Source organism: Talpa occidentalis, unplaced genomic scaffold (genome assembly GCF_014898055.3).
Source record: "Talpa occidentalis isolate TD23 unplaced genomic scaffold, MPIMG_talOcc4v2.1 talOcc4.10, whole genome shotgun sequence".
In the NCBI taxonomy this organism is placed as follows: domain Eukaryota; kingdom Metazoa; phylum Chordata; class Mammalia; order Eulipotyphla; family Talpidae; genus Talpa; species Talpa occidentalis.
In genome coordinates, this window is record NW_023600993.1 from 34,225,213 (window position 1) to 34,239,982 (window position 14,770).

The window sequence follows — 14,770 nt, forward strand, 5'->3', positions numbered from 1 at the left end:
CTGCTTTCATTCTTCTTAATATTTGTTAATTTGTTAGATGAAAAAAAAATCTTGTAAGATTTTAACTTGTATTATTTTAATTATCAGTACAAATAGATTTGGAGTGTAGAGGAAGAGGGAGGTGAATGGGAAATGAAATAATTCTGCCTAACAAGTTTGTGGCATTTCTTACCCTTGGATCAGTATCTTCCTCTTCCTCATCAGGGTTATAGGCCTCAGCACAGACTAAATTTGGAGAGAAAAAAAAAGACAAAAATTGAATAAAAGAGTTATGTGCTTTTACTAGGGAAAAAAATGAAGTGAACACAATGATTTCTTTGAGTTCCTTCTTTCAATTAACAAATGTATTAAGTACCTAGTAACGCCTGACATGCTCTTAGGTGTTGAAATGCCAGATCTCTAGGAACTGGTAGTCCCAACTAGGAGAGAGATGATAAAATATCATCTATTAAATTCTATGGTAATTGTAAAGACAAGCAAGGAGGTATCTGCTGAGTTAGGAAATGGGTGGAAAACCACAAAGTGCAATAATGCAACATAAACATGGATGTGGAGTAATTATGAAGAGAATCAATTAAATAGTTCAACAATCATCATGTACATGTAAAACTTAAAAATAAGAGTGAATTAAAAAAAAAAAACAGATACTATCTGTCAAACTCTTCCTAGATACAGTATTATATAAATCCAAAACCAGGGTCATTTTCTAGTTAGATAACCTATATGCTAGATGCCTGCAGGACTTATCTTGGTAATTGTAATTCTAGGATTTAAAATATATTCACCGGGCCTCCCTGGTGGTGCAGCGGTTGAGTGCTGGGTTGCGAAGCTGCCCGCAGCCTCTGCAGCGCAGGTTCGATCCCGGTCACCGGGTGAGGGTCCCACATGGTGCACAGACCTCTCCTGTCGCCCGCTGCTCCCCTCAGCATTGTATTTCGTCACTGTGCCTGCTCTGCTCTCCCCTCTGGCTCTGGTGAATTCTCTCACCCTCCCGCACTTCTGACTGTACCCAGTGCTTGTATAAATTAATTAATTAATTAAAAAATGAAATAAAATATATTCACCAAATCACTGTTTTTAAGAACAAAATATTCAGAAATGATGGACATATCCACCCGAATAATAGTTCATTATATTATTATAGGTAAGAAATAAGGTGGAAGATTTCCATGGGCTAATAGTGAAGTCTAGAGGAAGAAAGCAAGGTGAAGAAGAATATATATATAGTATACCATCTCTTCCATAAGAATAGACTTCCATGAAAAAGAAGAGCTAAGGGGTCTCCCCAGTGGCGCAGTGGTTGAGCGCTGGGCTATGAAGCTGCCCGCAGCCTCTGCAACACCAGTTCAATCCCCGGCCACCGGCGAGGGTCCCACATGGCGCGGAGACCTCTCCTGCCACATCTGCTACTCCCCTCAGCAGTGTACTTCGTCAGTCTGCCTTTTATGTTCCCCGCACTGGCTCTCTCACCCACCCGTGCTTCTGACTGTACCCAGTGCTTGTATAAATAAATAAATAAATCTTAAAAAAAAAAAAAAAGAGCTAAGAATGGAGGGAAGGGATAATATACAAATACGAATATATATACACATATGTATTACTTATATATATAATTTCACTTATTTATTTTTCCAAAAGGAAACAGAAGAATAAAACAGATAGTAATGAAATTATTTCCTAGAGGGCAGGCAGAAACAAAATAAAGGGTAAGGAAGGGAATGAAACTTTTCTGAGGAAACATTTAAGTCATATTAATGTTTCATATATTTTAAAAATTAAATTGGTAAGAAAGGAGGAATTCTAGCGGCGTCCCTGGTGACGTGAAGGGTTAAGTGCCAGCACTATAAAGCTATCTGCAGACACTGCAGCACAATTTCGATCCCGGGCCAGGGAGCTGCCCACATGGCGCGGCAGACCTCTCCTCACTCACCCGCTGCTCCCCTCAGCAGTGTATTTCAGTCAATCTGCCTGTTCTGTTTCCCACTCTGTCTCTGGTGAATCCCTTCACCCCCCCACACCTCTGGCCTGTACCCCAGTTCCTGTATGCCTAAATAAATCTTTAAAAAAAAAAGCCTTACCCTTAGGAATCAGTGGCAAAGAGACGATAAATTATCTAGGGAATAAAAAATAGTGTACTCACAAAACTTAGGAGTGATCCATATGTGACCACTGGTGTTGCCAAGAAGGCAGTACATCTGCTATGTTTCTCCACAACACAGGTCATTGAAGATGGGTAAATTTTTCTTTTAATAAGCAAGTATCTGCTTAGCATGTGACCTAGGGTGATTTGCTGCAAATCAAATCTACTGCATAATAGAGCTATGATTCCTCTCTGAGAACTGTCATAAGGATTAAAGTACACAAGTGCCTAACACAGAGTAAAGCTGCAGAAAATAACAACTCACTGAATTATCACTTGTTTTATTTGTCCTGGTTTTCAAGAAATTTAGTTATTATTATTTTGGTTCTAATCTCTATCTCAACTCTTTCAACAATTGTTTTTTCTTTAAAGCTGCCCTCTGTGGAAGATTTTGTCCTTAACAATTTTGCTTTTTGCCTTCTTTTATTTTTATTTTTTTATTTATACAAAAGCCGGGGCACAGGCCAGATGAGCAGGAGGGTGATTGGATTCACCAGAGACAGAGAGGGGAACAGAACAGGCAGACTGAGGGGAGCAGCGGGTGAGACAGGAGAAGTGTGCTCGCCATGTGGTTTGCTCCGAGGCCAACAGGGATAAAACCCGCACTGCAGAGGCCAGGGACAGCTTCACAGCGCTGCACTCAACCACCTGCGTCACCAGGGAGGCCCCTTTTTGCCTTCTTTATGTAATTAATTCCTGCCTATTGTATTGTTGCCTTATAGTCTTTTCCTTTCATACCTATTTTCTTTTTCATCTCAGTTTATTTTTCCCTTGATATTTTGCTCAGAATATATAAAGGCAATGATATTTTTGCACTCTATTAGCATTTTGTAGTGGACCTTCCCAATGAGCATTCTTCAGTCTTAACCTGTGAAGTTCTCTCATGGGCCCTATATTGTTAGTTAGGGTTTATATCTTGATTTTTAGCTGGCAGAAATATAAATAGTTCTCACCCTATAGTCAAATTCATTTGTGTGATGCCTAAGAACTCTTGGGGACATTTACCACTGCAGCCCTAGTCTAACCGCATCCCAAATTCCCCTTCCTCACTAGTTCTCTGAATTAATGTTTCTAAGAAATGGTGACTTCTATCATGTCCTGTGGGCAGGAATTCCTTCCATGCCCAGCCTATAATACTCTACTTGTGTGGACGATGTCTCCTGTGCTGTAATGCCATTAATACTCAGCCTGCCCAACAGGAGCCCAGTATCCTTAAATAGAGAAAAATTAAGGAGAAGAGACTAAGAGGACTGATACCATTCTAGTCCCCAAAACATCAAATGATGTTCTGGAGAGAGGGATGCCAAGTCCCTGGCTGGTGCAGGCTTTGGGTAGCTGAGTCAGTTACAATGGGATGTAATGACTCAGTATCTTTCTCCAAGGCATTCCTGTTTCCACAAGGTGAGGTCAGGGTGCTTGTATCTCAGTTGTGTCCTAAAGAATAAGGCAGATAACCTTCTGAGTTCCTACACATTATTGTCACAACTTTTCATATCTTACAGTATTTTGAGAACTGAGGAAGCTGTATTGAGGGCAGCTAAGCAGACACTACATAAGACTGTAAGCCTCTTGGATCTCTGTGCTCTCAATTAGTATTATCATTAGCCTGTTTTTTAAAAAAAATATTTATTTATTTATGCATACAAGAGCTGGGGTACAGGCCAGAGATGCGGGGTGGGGGGGGAGGATTCACCAGAAATAGAGTGGGGAACAGAAAAGGCAGATTGACCAAAGTACACTGCTGAGGGGAGTAGTAGGCAAGTCAGAAGAGGTCCGCTGCGCCATGTGGGCTGCTCCCTGGTCAGCCGGGGATTGAACTCGTGCTGCAGAGGCTGCGGACAGCCCCATAGTGCGGTGCTAAACCCCTTGCGCCACCAGGGAGGCCCCAGCCTGGTTTCTTTTTTTAAAAAAAGATTTATTTATTGATGCATACAAGAACTGGGGTACAGGCCAGAGGTATGGGGTGGCAGGGGTACGATGATTCACCAGAGACAGAGTAGGGAGTAGAACAGGCAGACTGACTGAAACACACTGCTCAGAGGAGCAACGGGAGAGACAGGAGAGGTCTGCTGCACTATGTGGGTTAGCACCCTGGCCGGGGATTGAACTCATGCTGCAGTGGCTGAGGATAGCTTCATAGTGCTAAGACTTAACCCACGCCACCAGGGAGGCCCCCTAGCATGGTTTCTTAAACGAGAAATTTGAAATTTACTATAAATTCGTTCTTTCACCTCTTATCCAAAGAACATAGCAAATCTACCTCAGAAATATTTTCAAATTTGACCTTTATTCAGTCTATTCTTTGGTCCAAGATTTCAAAATGTCTTGGGAAAAAAGCATTAAAAAACCCCTCACTTTGGAGATGAATACATGGATATTATTATACCAACTTTCTTTACTTTTGCATATGTATGAAAATTTCATTAAAAATATAAAAATAGGGCCTCCCCTGGTGGCGCAGCGGTTGAGTGCTGGGCTGCGAAGCTGCCCGCAGCTCTGCAGCGCCGGTTCGATCCCCAGCCACTGGCGAGGGTCCCAAATGGAGCGACAGACCTCTCCTGTCTCAGTCGCTGCTCCCCTCAGCAGTGTATTTCATCAGTCTGCCTGTTCTGTTCCCCGCTTTAGCTCTGGTGAATTCTCTCACCCTCCCACGCTTCTAACTGTACCCAGTGCTTGTATTAATAAATAAATAAATCTTTAAAAAAAAGTTAAAATTAGGGCCTCCCTGGTGGTACAGGCGGTTGAGCGCTGCACTGTGAAGCTGTCTGCAGCCTCTGCAGCACGGGTTCTTTTTTTTTTGAATGGTTTTAACTGATTTTATTTTATTTTATTATTTTTTTAAATAATAGATTTTATTTTTATATTCCCCATACAATTGCAACCCCCCATTTTGACCCCAATCCCTCCCCTCCCCCCCCCACCCCCCAAAAAGTGTCTCTGGTTCATAGTTTTTTGTTGATTTTGATTTTCACTTTCTTATAGTTATTCATTTTCCTGGTCCCTTATTTAAGTTTTCTAGATTTCTGCTATGAGTGAGACCATCCGGTATTTTTCTTTCTTTCTGGTTTATTTCGCTGAGCATGATCCCTTCCAGCGCCATCCATGTTGCTGCAAATTGCATGTGTTTATCTTTTTTGAATGCTGAGTAATATTCCATGGTGCATATGTACCACATCTTCTTGATCCAGTCATCTATTTTTGGGCATTTGGGCTGTTTCCAAAGCTTAGCTATTGTAAACAGTGTGCAGCACGGGTTCTATCCCAGTCAGCCAGCGAGAATCCCACATGGTACAGCAGACCTCTCCTTTCTAGCCCGCTGCTCCCCTCAGCAGGGTAGTTTATCAGTCTGCCTGTTCTGTTCCCCACTCTGTCTCTGGTGAATCCTCTCACCCTCCCACGTATCTGGCCTGTACCCTGGTTCTTGCATAAATAAATAAATCTTTTAAAAATTTATTTAAAAAAATTTTTAAATAATAAGCTCTCAATGAAGAGGCTGTCAGGATTTTACTGATAATGACAGTCTTGACTAACCTATTTCCAGGATTACTTTTCCTCTAATTTTTGAGTAAAGTACTTTAACAACTTAGTTCATTTTTATATTTTTAGGCATTCACTGAAATTATAAATGTTATAGTCTTCAATTCTTAAGGTATAGCACTATGATTTAAACAATATTTTATTAAAAATATTAATGTATTTCTTTTCAAAAATGGTTTTTTTTTTCCTTTTCCTTTGAACTCTGGACTCACTTCCTTTGCCCACTTTCTCTTTTTAAACTCAACCTCTTGTTTCTGGTTCTAATCCCAAACTACTTTCCTCATTGTCTATATAAAATTCAATTTTAAGTGACTGTTGCCCCTTATGGGTCTATACATTAGGGAGATTGTCTTAATGCACAAGATATATGGAGGAGACCCAGAGTCTATGTGATCCTTCAAGAGCTACAGAGTGTCATGAAATAAATGCTCAAGACCTTGTGAAAATGAAGTAACATAGCTCCTTGTTTGAGGGAATTAATTTTGCCACAACTGTCCAGCAGATGTCGCTAGTCAGTAATACGAAACTGCACAAAGTGACACCATATTATCAAGCACAACTTCTTCTAAATTGGTGGTTCCTTCATTCAGAAATTTAAGTAAATAAAATGTGCTTGTGAGGGAAAATCTTTTAATTTCTTTTTTTTAAGTACTATTTTTTTTTTAAGATTTATTTATTTATACATGCACTGGGTACAGTCAGAAGCGCGGGAGGATAAGAGAATTCACCAGAGCCAGAGCGGGGAGCAGAGCAGGCAGAAGGACCGAGGTACACTGCTGAGGGGAGCAGCGGGCGGCAGGAGAGGTCTGCGCGCCATGCGGGACCCTCCTCCGGTGGCCGGGGAGCAGCCGGGAATCGAATCAGCGCCGCAGAGGCCGCGGGCAGCTTCGCAACCCAGCGCTCAACCACTGCGCCACCGGGGAGGCCCTCTTTTAATTTCTATAAGGAAATGCGCATAGATCCTGATCATGGGCTTGAGACTTGCCAGCCCCATAAAGAGTTGATACAGCTTGAATGTATTAGTCAGCTGGGCTGCCATAATAAAATACCACAGACTGGATAGCTTAACAGAAATGTAATCGCAAATCAGGCTTGGATTCCATGAAGGAACGCCTAAAATCCAAAAGGGCAGCTGTTGCAATATCCAATTCAAGGATTTCAACCATTAGTGACACAATGTTGAGGTTTAATAAAAATAAAATCAAATATAAATAACAAAAAATAACTTTCTCACAGTTTTGGAGACTAGAAGTCTAAGATCAAGGTATTGGCAGCTTTTGTTTCTCCCAAGGACTCTTTCCTTGGCTTTCAGAAAACTGTCTTATTGTGTCCTCCTGTGGTCTTTCCTCTCTAACTGCATGCTCCTTGTATATCTTCCCCTTCATTTAGAACACTAGCACTGCTGAATTAGGGTTCTACCTTTATGAACTCATTTAACTTTAATTACTTTTTTTAAATTGAAGTATAATTAACAAAATATATTAGTTTCAGGTATATAACATAAAGATTTGAAATTTGTATATATTGCAAATTGATCACTAGTTAATATCTGTCCTCATACATAATTACAAAGATATTTTTCCTTGTGTTGGAGACTTTTAAGATTTTATCTCTGATCAAATTTCAAATAAGCAAACAGCATTATTAAGTAGTATGTATATATAGCATCCCCATAACTTATTCATTTTAAAATGGAAGTTTATACCTTTACCTCCTTCACCTACTATGATTAACTGCCCCTCCATCTCCACCCAGACTATGGCAACCACAAATGTTCTCTATATTTGAGTTGATTTTTTTGTTTTTGTTTTGTTTCTTTAGTTCCACATATAAGTGAGATCATTTATCTTTGTCTAACTTATTTTATCTAGTGTAATGCCCTCAAGGTACATCTATGTTCTTGTAAATGGCAATGTTTCCTTTCATGGCTGAAGAGTATTCCACTGTATATACATGCATCACATTTTCTTTATCCATTCATCCATCAGTGAACACTTAGGCTGTTTCTGTAAATAACGCTGTAATGAACATACGGGTATAGACAGCTTTTTGAAGTAGTGTTTTCATCTTTGTCATGTAACTTACCCAGAAGAGGAATTATATGCTCATATGGTAATTCTGTTTTAAAATTAAAAAAAAAAAAAATCAAAATTTATTTATGCACACAAGAACCGGAGTACAGGCTAGAGGCGTAGGGGGTGAGAGGATTCACCAGAGACAGAGTGGGGAACAGACCAAATAGACATAGCAAAACACATTGCTGAGGGGAGCAGCGGGAGAGCTAAGAGAGGTCTGCTGCGCCACGCGGGTCAGTCACCTCCCTACCTGGGGATGGAAATCAAGCTGCAGTGACTGTGGAGAACCATGTACTGCGTCCCAACCCCCTGTGCCACCAGGAAGCCCCTTTAAAATTTTTGAATACTCCATATTAGCAGTTTTCAATAGTGGCTGCACCAATTTACATTCCCAACAGTGCACAAAGGTTCCTTTTTTCCATATCCTCACTATCACCTGTTAATTCTTGCCTTTTTGATATTAGTCACTCTAACAGGTATGAAGTGCTCTCTCATTGTGTTAAGATTTACAGTTCCCTGATGATTAGTGATACTGAGCATTTTTTCATGTACCTGTTAGTCATCTTTACGTCTTTGAAAAAAATGTCTATTCAGATCCTCTGTTCATTTTTTAATCAGATTTTTTTGCTAGGCTGTATGAGTTCTTTATATATTTGGATAGTAATTCATTATCAGATAAATGATTTGCAAATAATTTTACCAGTTGGAAGGTTGCCTTTTCATTTCGTTGTTGATTTCCTTTGCTGTATATAGGTTTTTCAGTTAGTCATAGTCGCACTTGTTTATGTTCTTTGTTGCCTTTTCTTTTGGAGTCAGATCAAACATCACTACTAAGATCAATGTCAAGAAGCTTAACACCTACTTTTCTTCCATGAGTTTATTGTTTCAGGTCTTATGTTCAATTTAATCCATTTTGAGTTCGTTTTTTTGAATACTAATTACCTCTTTAAAGATTCTATCTCTAAATTCAATCAGAATAAGGTTAAGCCTCAACATATGTATTTCAGAGGGACACAATTCAGTCTAGGTATCTAAATTATTTAAAGCAATGCTTAATATTTCAGATGAAAATAGCAAAAAATTACTACATAATGTGAAAGAATATAGAGGCAAAATTAGTACTTAAGTATACTGTAAGCATATAAGCCTTAAAAGGCAGAGATATCTGGTGAAAAGCACTTACTCAGAAATGAGTAACTAATATGGCACCAGATTATCAGCAGACTGCTCTGTTGACTGGCTGTATCATGTCATGACTGGAGTCATACTTGCTGCCTAAGTGTGGCATGATGTCAACACATAAATTTCTAATTAATGTGCTTGAAGTTTCAACATGTATTTAATAAATGAAAAGGGTCTTTTTTGATGAATAAGGTTATTTAATTAATAGAATTTGACTAACATTTCAAAATCAAAGACTGTTAACATTAATTTAGGACTATTTGGGACTCCCTGGTGGCACAAGGGGTTAAGTCTCAGCACTATGAAGCTGTTAGCAGCCACTGCAGCATGAGTTTGATCCCCAGCCAGGGAGCTGACACACACGGTGTAGCAGAACTCTCCTGCCTTGCCCTCTGTTCCCCTCTGCAGTGTATTTCAGTAGATCTGCCTGTTCTGTTCCCTGCTCTGTCTCTGGTGAATCCTCTCACGCTTCCCCCTATCCCCTCCACCCTACGCACCTCTGGCCTGCACTCCAGCTCTTGTACGCATATATGAAATAAAAATCTTTTTTAAAAATTTAGGACTATTTGGGGAAAGTTATCTTTAAAAAATGTATGGGTACTCATTTGATATATTTACCACTTGTAATAAAGGGATTATTCTGCTAGAACTTAGAATTTGGAAGGCACATGTTTTCAATTTCAGTGCTCTTCTAGAAAGAGGCAGGATCAAAGAGAAGAGCCCATCTTTGAAGCAACACATACTGGGATCCGAGTTTGGATCCATCTACCCCTCACTATTTCTCAATGTCCTCCATTGATCTTTGGTCTCTTCAATGGTAAGAGAGAATAACAATACTAGACCCATATAAAGGACTAATAATAGGAGGGGATTTAAAACATGGGGCTGGGATCATAGGAGACAACAACTGCTAACTCCTTCATGCTGCTTTATGTTCCAGATTATTATTCAGTCAGACACTGAATTGTTGGAGAAGTTCCTTCTTTGACTAGCACATGTACTCAACTAGTTTTTGCCAAAGTCTTCAATCACACCAGGAGCCCCATTCCCTGCCTCTTTCCAAGCTTATTTTTATCTGTATATCCTAACATCAGAGCAGCTGGGTTCAGTTTGTCCCACTTAGAGATTTTAAGACACTATTCCACCTAGAATCCATCCATCCTGATAGTAGTCAAGTAGTAAAAGTATTTTTCAACTTCTAGTATAATTTCTGCATCCCTCCAAGAAGTATTTCTTGATTTTATTTCTGCCTACAATAATCTTTCTGACTCCGGGTACCTTCCTTTGTTCCCTCCTTCCATCCATTCATATTACTGACACTATTCTAAGTGTTAAGTATACATCAATAAACAGACAAAATCCCCACTGCAACTGGAGTTATATTCTAGATTATGGAACTAGACAACAAATAGGATAAATAAGTTGAAAGAAAAAGAGACAGAGCAGGCCTCCCCGGTGGTGCAGCGGGTTGAGCGACACGCTGTGAAGCTGTCTGCAGCCTCTGCAGCGCAGGTTCGATTCCCAGCTGGCCAGGGAGAAACCCACATGGCGCGGCAGACCTTTCTTGCCTCGCCCGCTGCTCCCCTCAGCAGTGTCTTCCGTCCGTCTGCCTGTTCTGCTCCCGGCTCTGTCTCTGGTGAATTCTCTCACCCTCCCGCACCTCTGACTGTACCCCAATTCTTGTATAAATAAATAAATCTAAAAAAAAAAAAAGTTGATGTTAAAAAGAAAAAGAGACAGAGCAAGAACTAGCAGTATGTGTGAATGATGGATATATATGCTGGGGAAGGAGGATGATTTTTCATCTTAATTTTTAAGAGAAAGGCAACAATATATTTCTTTGCTGAGCATAATAATCCAGTTAAAGCATAATGATTACACAGGCTAAAGAGAAGGTAACACTGGAAAGATGAACTGAGGAACAGAAAAGGAATTCTGAGTCTTACAGATATTAGGTCATATGACAGTTTAAAATCAGGTGGATCAAGTGGATATAAAAGAATGATGTGACACAATTTTGAAACATATTAACATCCTAATTGCAGCCAAATAAACTCTAGATGCATCAAATTGTCAAACATTTGAATTATAAGAAAAACTTTCAGAAAATACATCTATCAGCTTTAGGACAAAAATGGGGAAATGTCTCAGCTTAGGAACAATCAAAAAAAAAAAAAAAAGAGAGAGAAAGAGAGACTCAATAAAAATTGACTGAGTGCCTGTATGTGGTAGGTAGTGTTCAAGATACCAGTAACATGTTAAGATGTTTAGGTCAATTAAAACAAAACAGCAAGGTTAAAATAAGTAACACAATCAACTGGAAAATTTTGTACTAGAAATTATGAAAGGTTAAAAATCATGACAGAAATTTATTCAAACTTATGAGGAAAATCTAGACCATAACAGATATAAGAATGCTACCAAACTAGTAATACTGAAAATAACTGATAGTAGAAAATATTTGGTAGAAAAATACTACCAAACTATCATACAAGAGGGTCTCCCCTGGTGGTGCAGGTGGCTGAGCGCAGCACTGTGAAGCTGTCCACAGCCTCTGCAGCGCTGGTTCGATCCCGGACAGCTGGCGAGGGTCCCACATGGCGCAGCACACCTCTCCTGCCTCGCCCGCTGCTCCCCTCAACAGTGTTATTTCGGCATTCTGCCTGTTCTGTTCCCCGCTCTGTCCCTGGTGAATCCAGTCACCCTCCTGCGCATCTGGCCTGTACCCTGGTTCTTGTATAAAATAAATAAATAAATCTTAAACATAAACAAAAAAACAAACTATCATACAAGAAAATAAAAATAGATTTCCCATATTTGGAAACATTCATTTTTGTTAAAAATCTAAAAATCCCAAATAAAACTATCTAAGGTACTATTTTATTTCTAAATTACAGACCTTCTTAAAACTACATCACTGAGATGGGGTGGAAAAAAGTTTTATGAAGGGTGTCTTTCTCTCTACAGTCTAGTCTACAGACTGTGTGTAAAAAGATATGCACAGAAAAAACCAAGGCAATGTTCACTCCCTGACAAGAGAATGCTAATCCCTTCCTTACAACTGGGGAAATAATTAAAGTGGCTCAAAAATGTATGCAAAAAGTTAATGGCAGTATAATCTAGAATACTAGAAACAGAATATGAAAAGTAGTTTTTAGAAGTCATAATTATGAACATGGAAAAATGTTAATGACAAGAGACAAACTACAGCAACATAAAAATTAGTATATATAGTCTTAGAACATGAAAAAGAATTGAAGAAAACAATTAATTTTATAATGTGTTACAATGTTGTAACTTACCTTTTAGTTTAAAAGATCAGCTTATTTTTATTTAAGATAATCTTAAAACAGCATTTTAGCAATATATTATGAAAGACTACATACCTGACACTCGCCGATCAAATCTGTTAGGAATTGGCACTGTGAAAAAAAAAAAAAAAAAAAAAAGCAGCAATATTTAGCCAAGATTATGTCATAAAACCCTATTTTTACACCATACCTTTTTAGAAAGATTTCTTTGACAACAGAACTAAGGAATTCAATAACAACTAATGGATCAGTTCATACTCCTCCATAACCAACTAGATAGTTCAACATGATTATATGAAGAAAGCATTCAGGAATAATATATCTCTCTTTGAAACCAGCTCTCTGTAACTTCAAAAAACTCAGCAATTTTATTTCTGCTCATATCCATGTTCATTCTAATTTATATAATGCCGAATGAATAAGAAGTCTATCAAGTTTATTGGTAATGGTATGCTATCAAACACATTTCGTTAGTCAATAATCTATAGAATAGCATTTATATTTCATTTTAAAGCATTAAATTAATTACATGGAATTAAAAAATAGTTAATCACTATGTTCTACTCTACCTCAATTTGGGTGAGCATTCCCCTGCCACTGGTCAGTGTACTAATCATTAAAATGTACCACATATCTGGCCTCCCTGGTGGCGCGGTTGAGCGCTGGGTTGCGAAGCTGCCCACAGCCTCTGTAGCGCCGGTTCGATCCCTGGCTGCGCCCAGGCCACCGGAGGAGGGTCCCACATGGCGCGCAGACCTCTCCTGCCGCCCGCTGCTCCCCTCAGCGGTGTACTTCAGTCCTTCTGCCTGCTCTGCTCCCCGCTCTGGCTCTGGTGAATTCTCTCACCCTCCTGCGCTTCTGACTGTACCCAGTGCTTGTATAAATAAATAAATCTTTTTTTAAAAAAAAGTACCACATATCTCTCAGTTACAAAAATACCAAGTTTCTCTCTATTAATTTTTTTCTACTTTTCACCTATCATTCTTTATGTTTGATGGATATCTAAATTCACTATCACTTGTGAGACAGCATTCTCATTATCATTCAAATTATCATTTGGATAAGTTTTTTTTGACCTAATTTGATTACTTTTATTTTAAAAAAATATGCTTTCTTACCCTCCAAAAAAAGAAAAGTTAAAATGAAAAACAAGTTGAAGATGGCTCAGAGAGTCAAACTCAACTAATGTGAGGTATTTGAAATAAAAATAGATCCAGGAAGAGGCAAACAGTCATTCACAGTAATAGGAATAGAATTATCTTTCTGGGCTTATGACACCAAAAGTATAGGCAAAAATAAAAAGTAGATAAACTGAACAAAATCAAAATGTAAAACTTATATGCATCAAAAGATACAATTAATGGAGTAAAAGGCAACCAACAGAACTCCTACAACTCAACAGCAAAAATCAAAACCTGATTTTAAAATAGACAAAAGCCATGTCTTCTAAAGAAGACACATGAATGGGGCCTCCCTGGTGACACAAGGGGTTAAGACGCAACCTATGAAGCGATCCGCAGCCGCTGCAGCACGAGTTTGATCCCCAGCCAGGGAGAAACCACATGGCACAGCAGACCTCTCCTGTCTCGCCCGCTGCTCCCCTTAGCAGTGTATTTCAGTTAGTCTGCCTGTTCTGCTCCCCACTCTGTCTCTGTTGAATCCTCTCATCCCCCAACACCTCTGGCCTGTACCCCAGTTCTTGTATACATAAATAAATAAATCTTTTAAAAAAAAGAAGATACATGAATGATAATGGTCAATAAGAAAGATATACGATATCACATAATGAAAATAAAAAACAATGAAATTTTACCTCAAACCCATTATAAATTTAAAAAACAAAATAACAAGTACTGGAAGAATGTGGAGAAATTGGAACCCTAGTGCACTATTGGTAGGAATGTGAAATAGTGCAGTCAGTGTGGAAAACACAAGGATAGGTCCTCAAAAACAAAAAGAAGATTTACCATATGAGCTAGTGATTCTATTTCTGGAGATTTGTATCTCCAAAAGAATTGAGGGTCAGGTGACAAAGAAATATTTGTATACCCACATTCATAGAAATAATCAAAAGGTAGACACACTCAAGTGTCCATTAGTAGATAAATAATAATCTGTAGTATACAAATACAGTACATATTCAGCCTTAAAAGGGAAAGAAACGCTGATACTTGCTACTATGTGGGTGAATCTTGAAAAACATGGAAAGCGAAATTGTTGTAGAGCAGCCCCGATACAAAATGGGGTGTCTGACTGTGGGTCCTTACCCGCGCGCTTAAAAGGACTTATTAATGCTCTACTGTAGGCACACGCAAAAGGTTAATAAAAGGTTTATTTACAAGGGAAGGGGAAATGAGGAAATGTACAGCTCAGGAAGAAAAGTGGGAGACAAAGTTTTAAATGACTCCTACCCGATCCGTCGATTAGGAATCCCAAAATGGCACTCTGAGAGCTGGCTGCGAGCCAGGAGCCGTGAAGCCAGGAGGCGAGCGACAGCAAGCCCCCCAAGGCCCACGTGTTTGGTT

At 39.1% G+C, this 14,770-nt stretch overlaps 1 protein-coding gene across 2 annotated transcripts in view; it reads right to left on the minus strand.

Moving 5' to 3' along the window:
* Nucleotides 1-14,770, minus strand: part of PRKAR2A (protein kinase cAMP-dependent type II regulatory subunit alpha) — a 69,741-nt gene that overhangs the window by 28,443 nt on the left and 26,528 nt on the right. For both annotated transcript variants that reach the window (XM_037528713.2, XM_037528721.2), the window contains exons 2-3: nucleotides 12,321-12,356; nucleotides 173-225 (exon numbers count right to left, since the gene is read on the minus strand). In XM_037528713.2, the coding sequence (XP_037384610.1) occupies nucleotides 173-225; nucleotides 12,321-12,356 (89 nt within the window). The remainder of the gene's footprint in view (nucleotides 1-172; nucleotides 226-12,320; nucleotides 12,357-14,770) is intronic.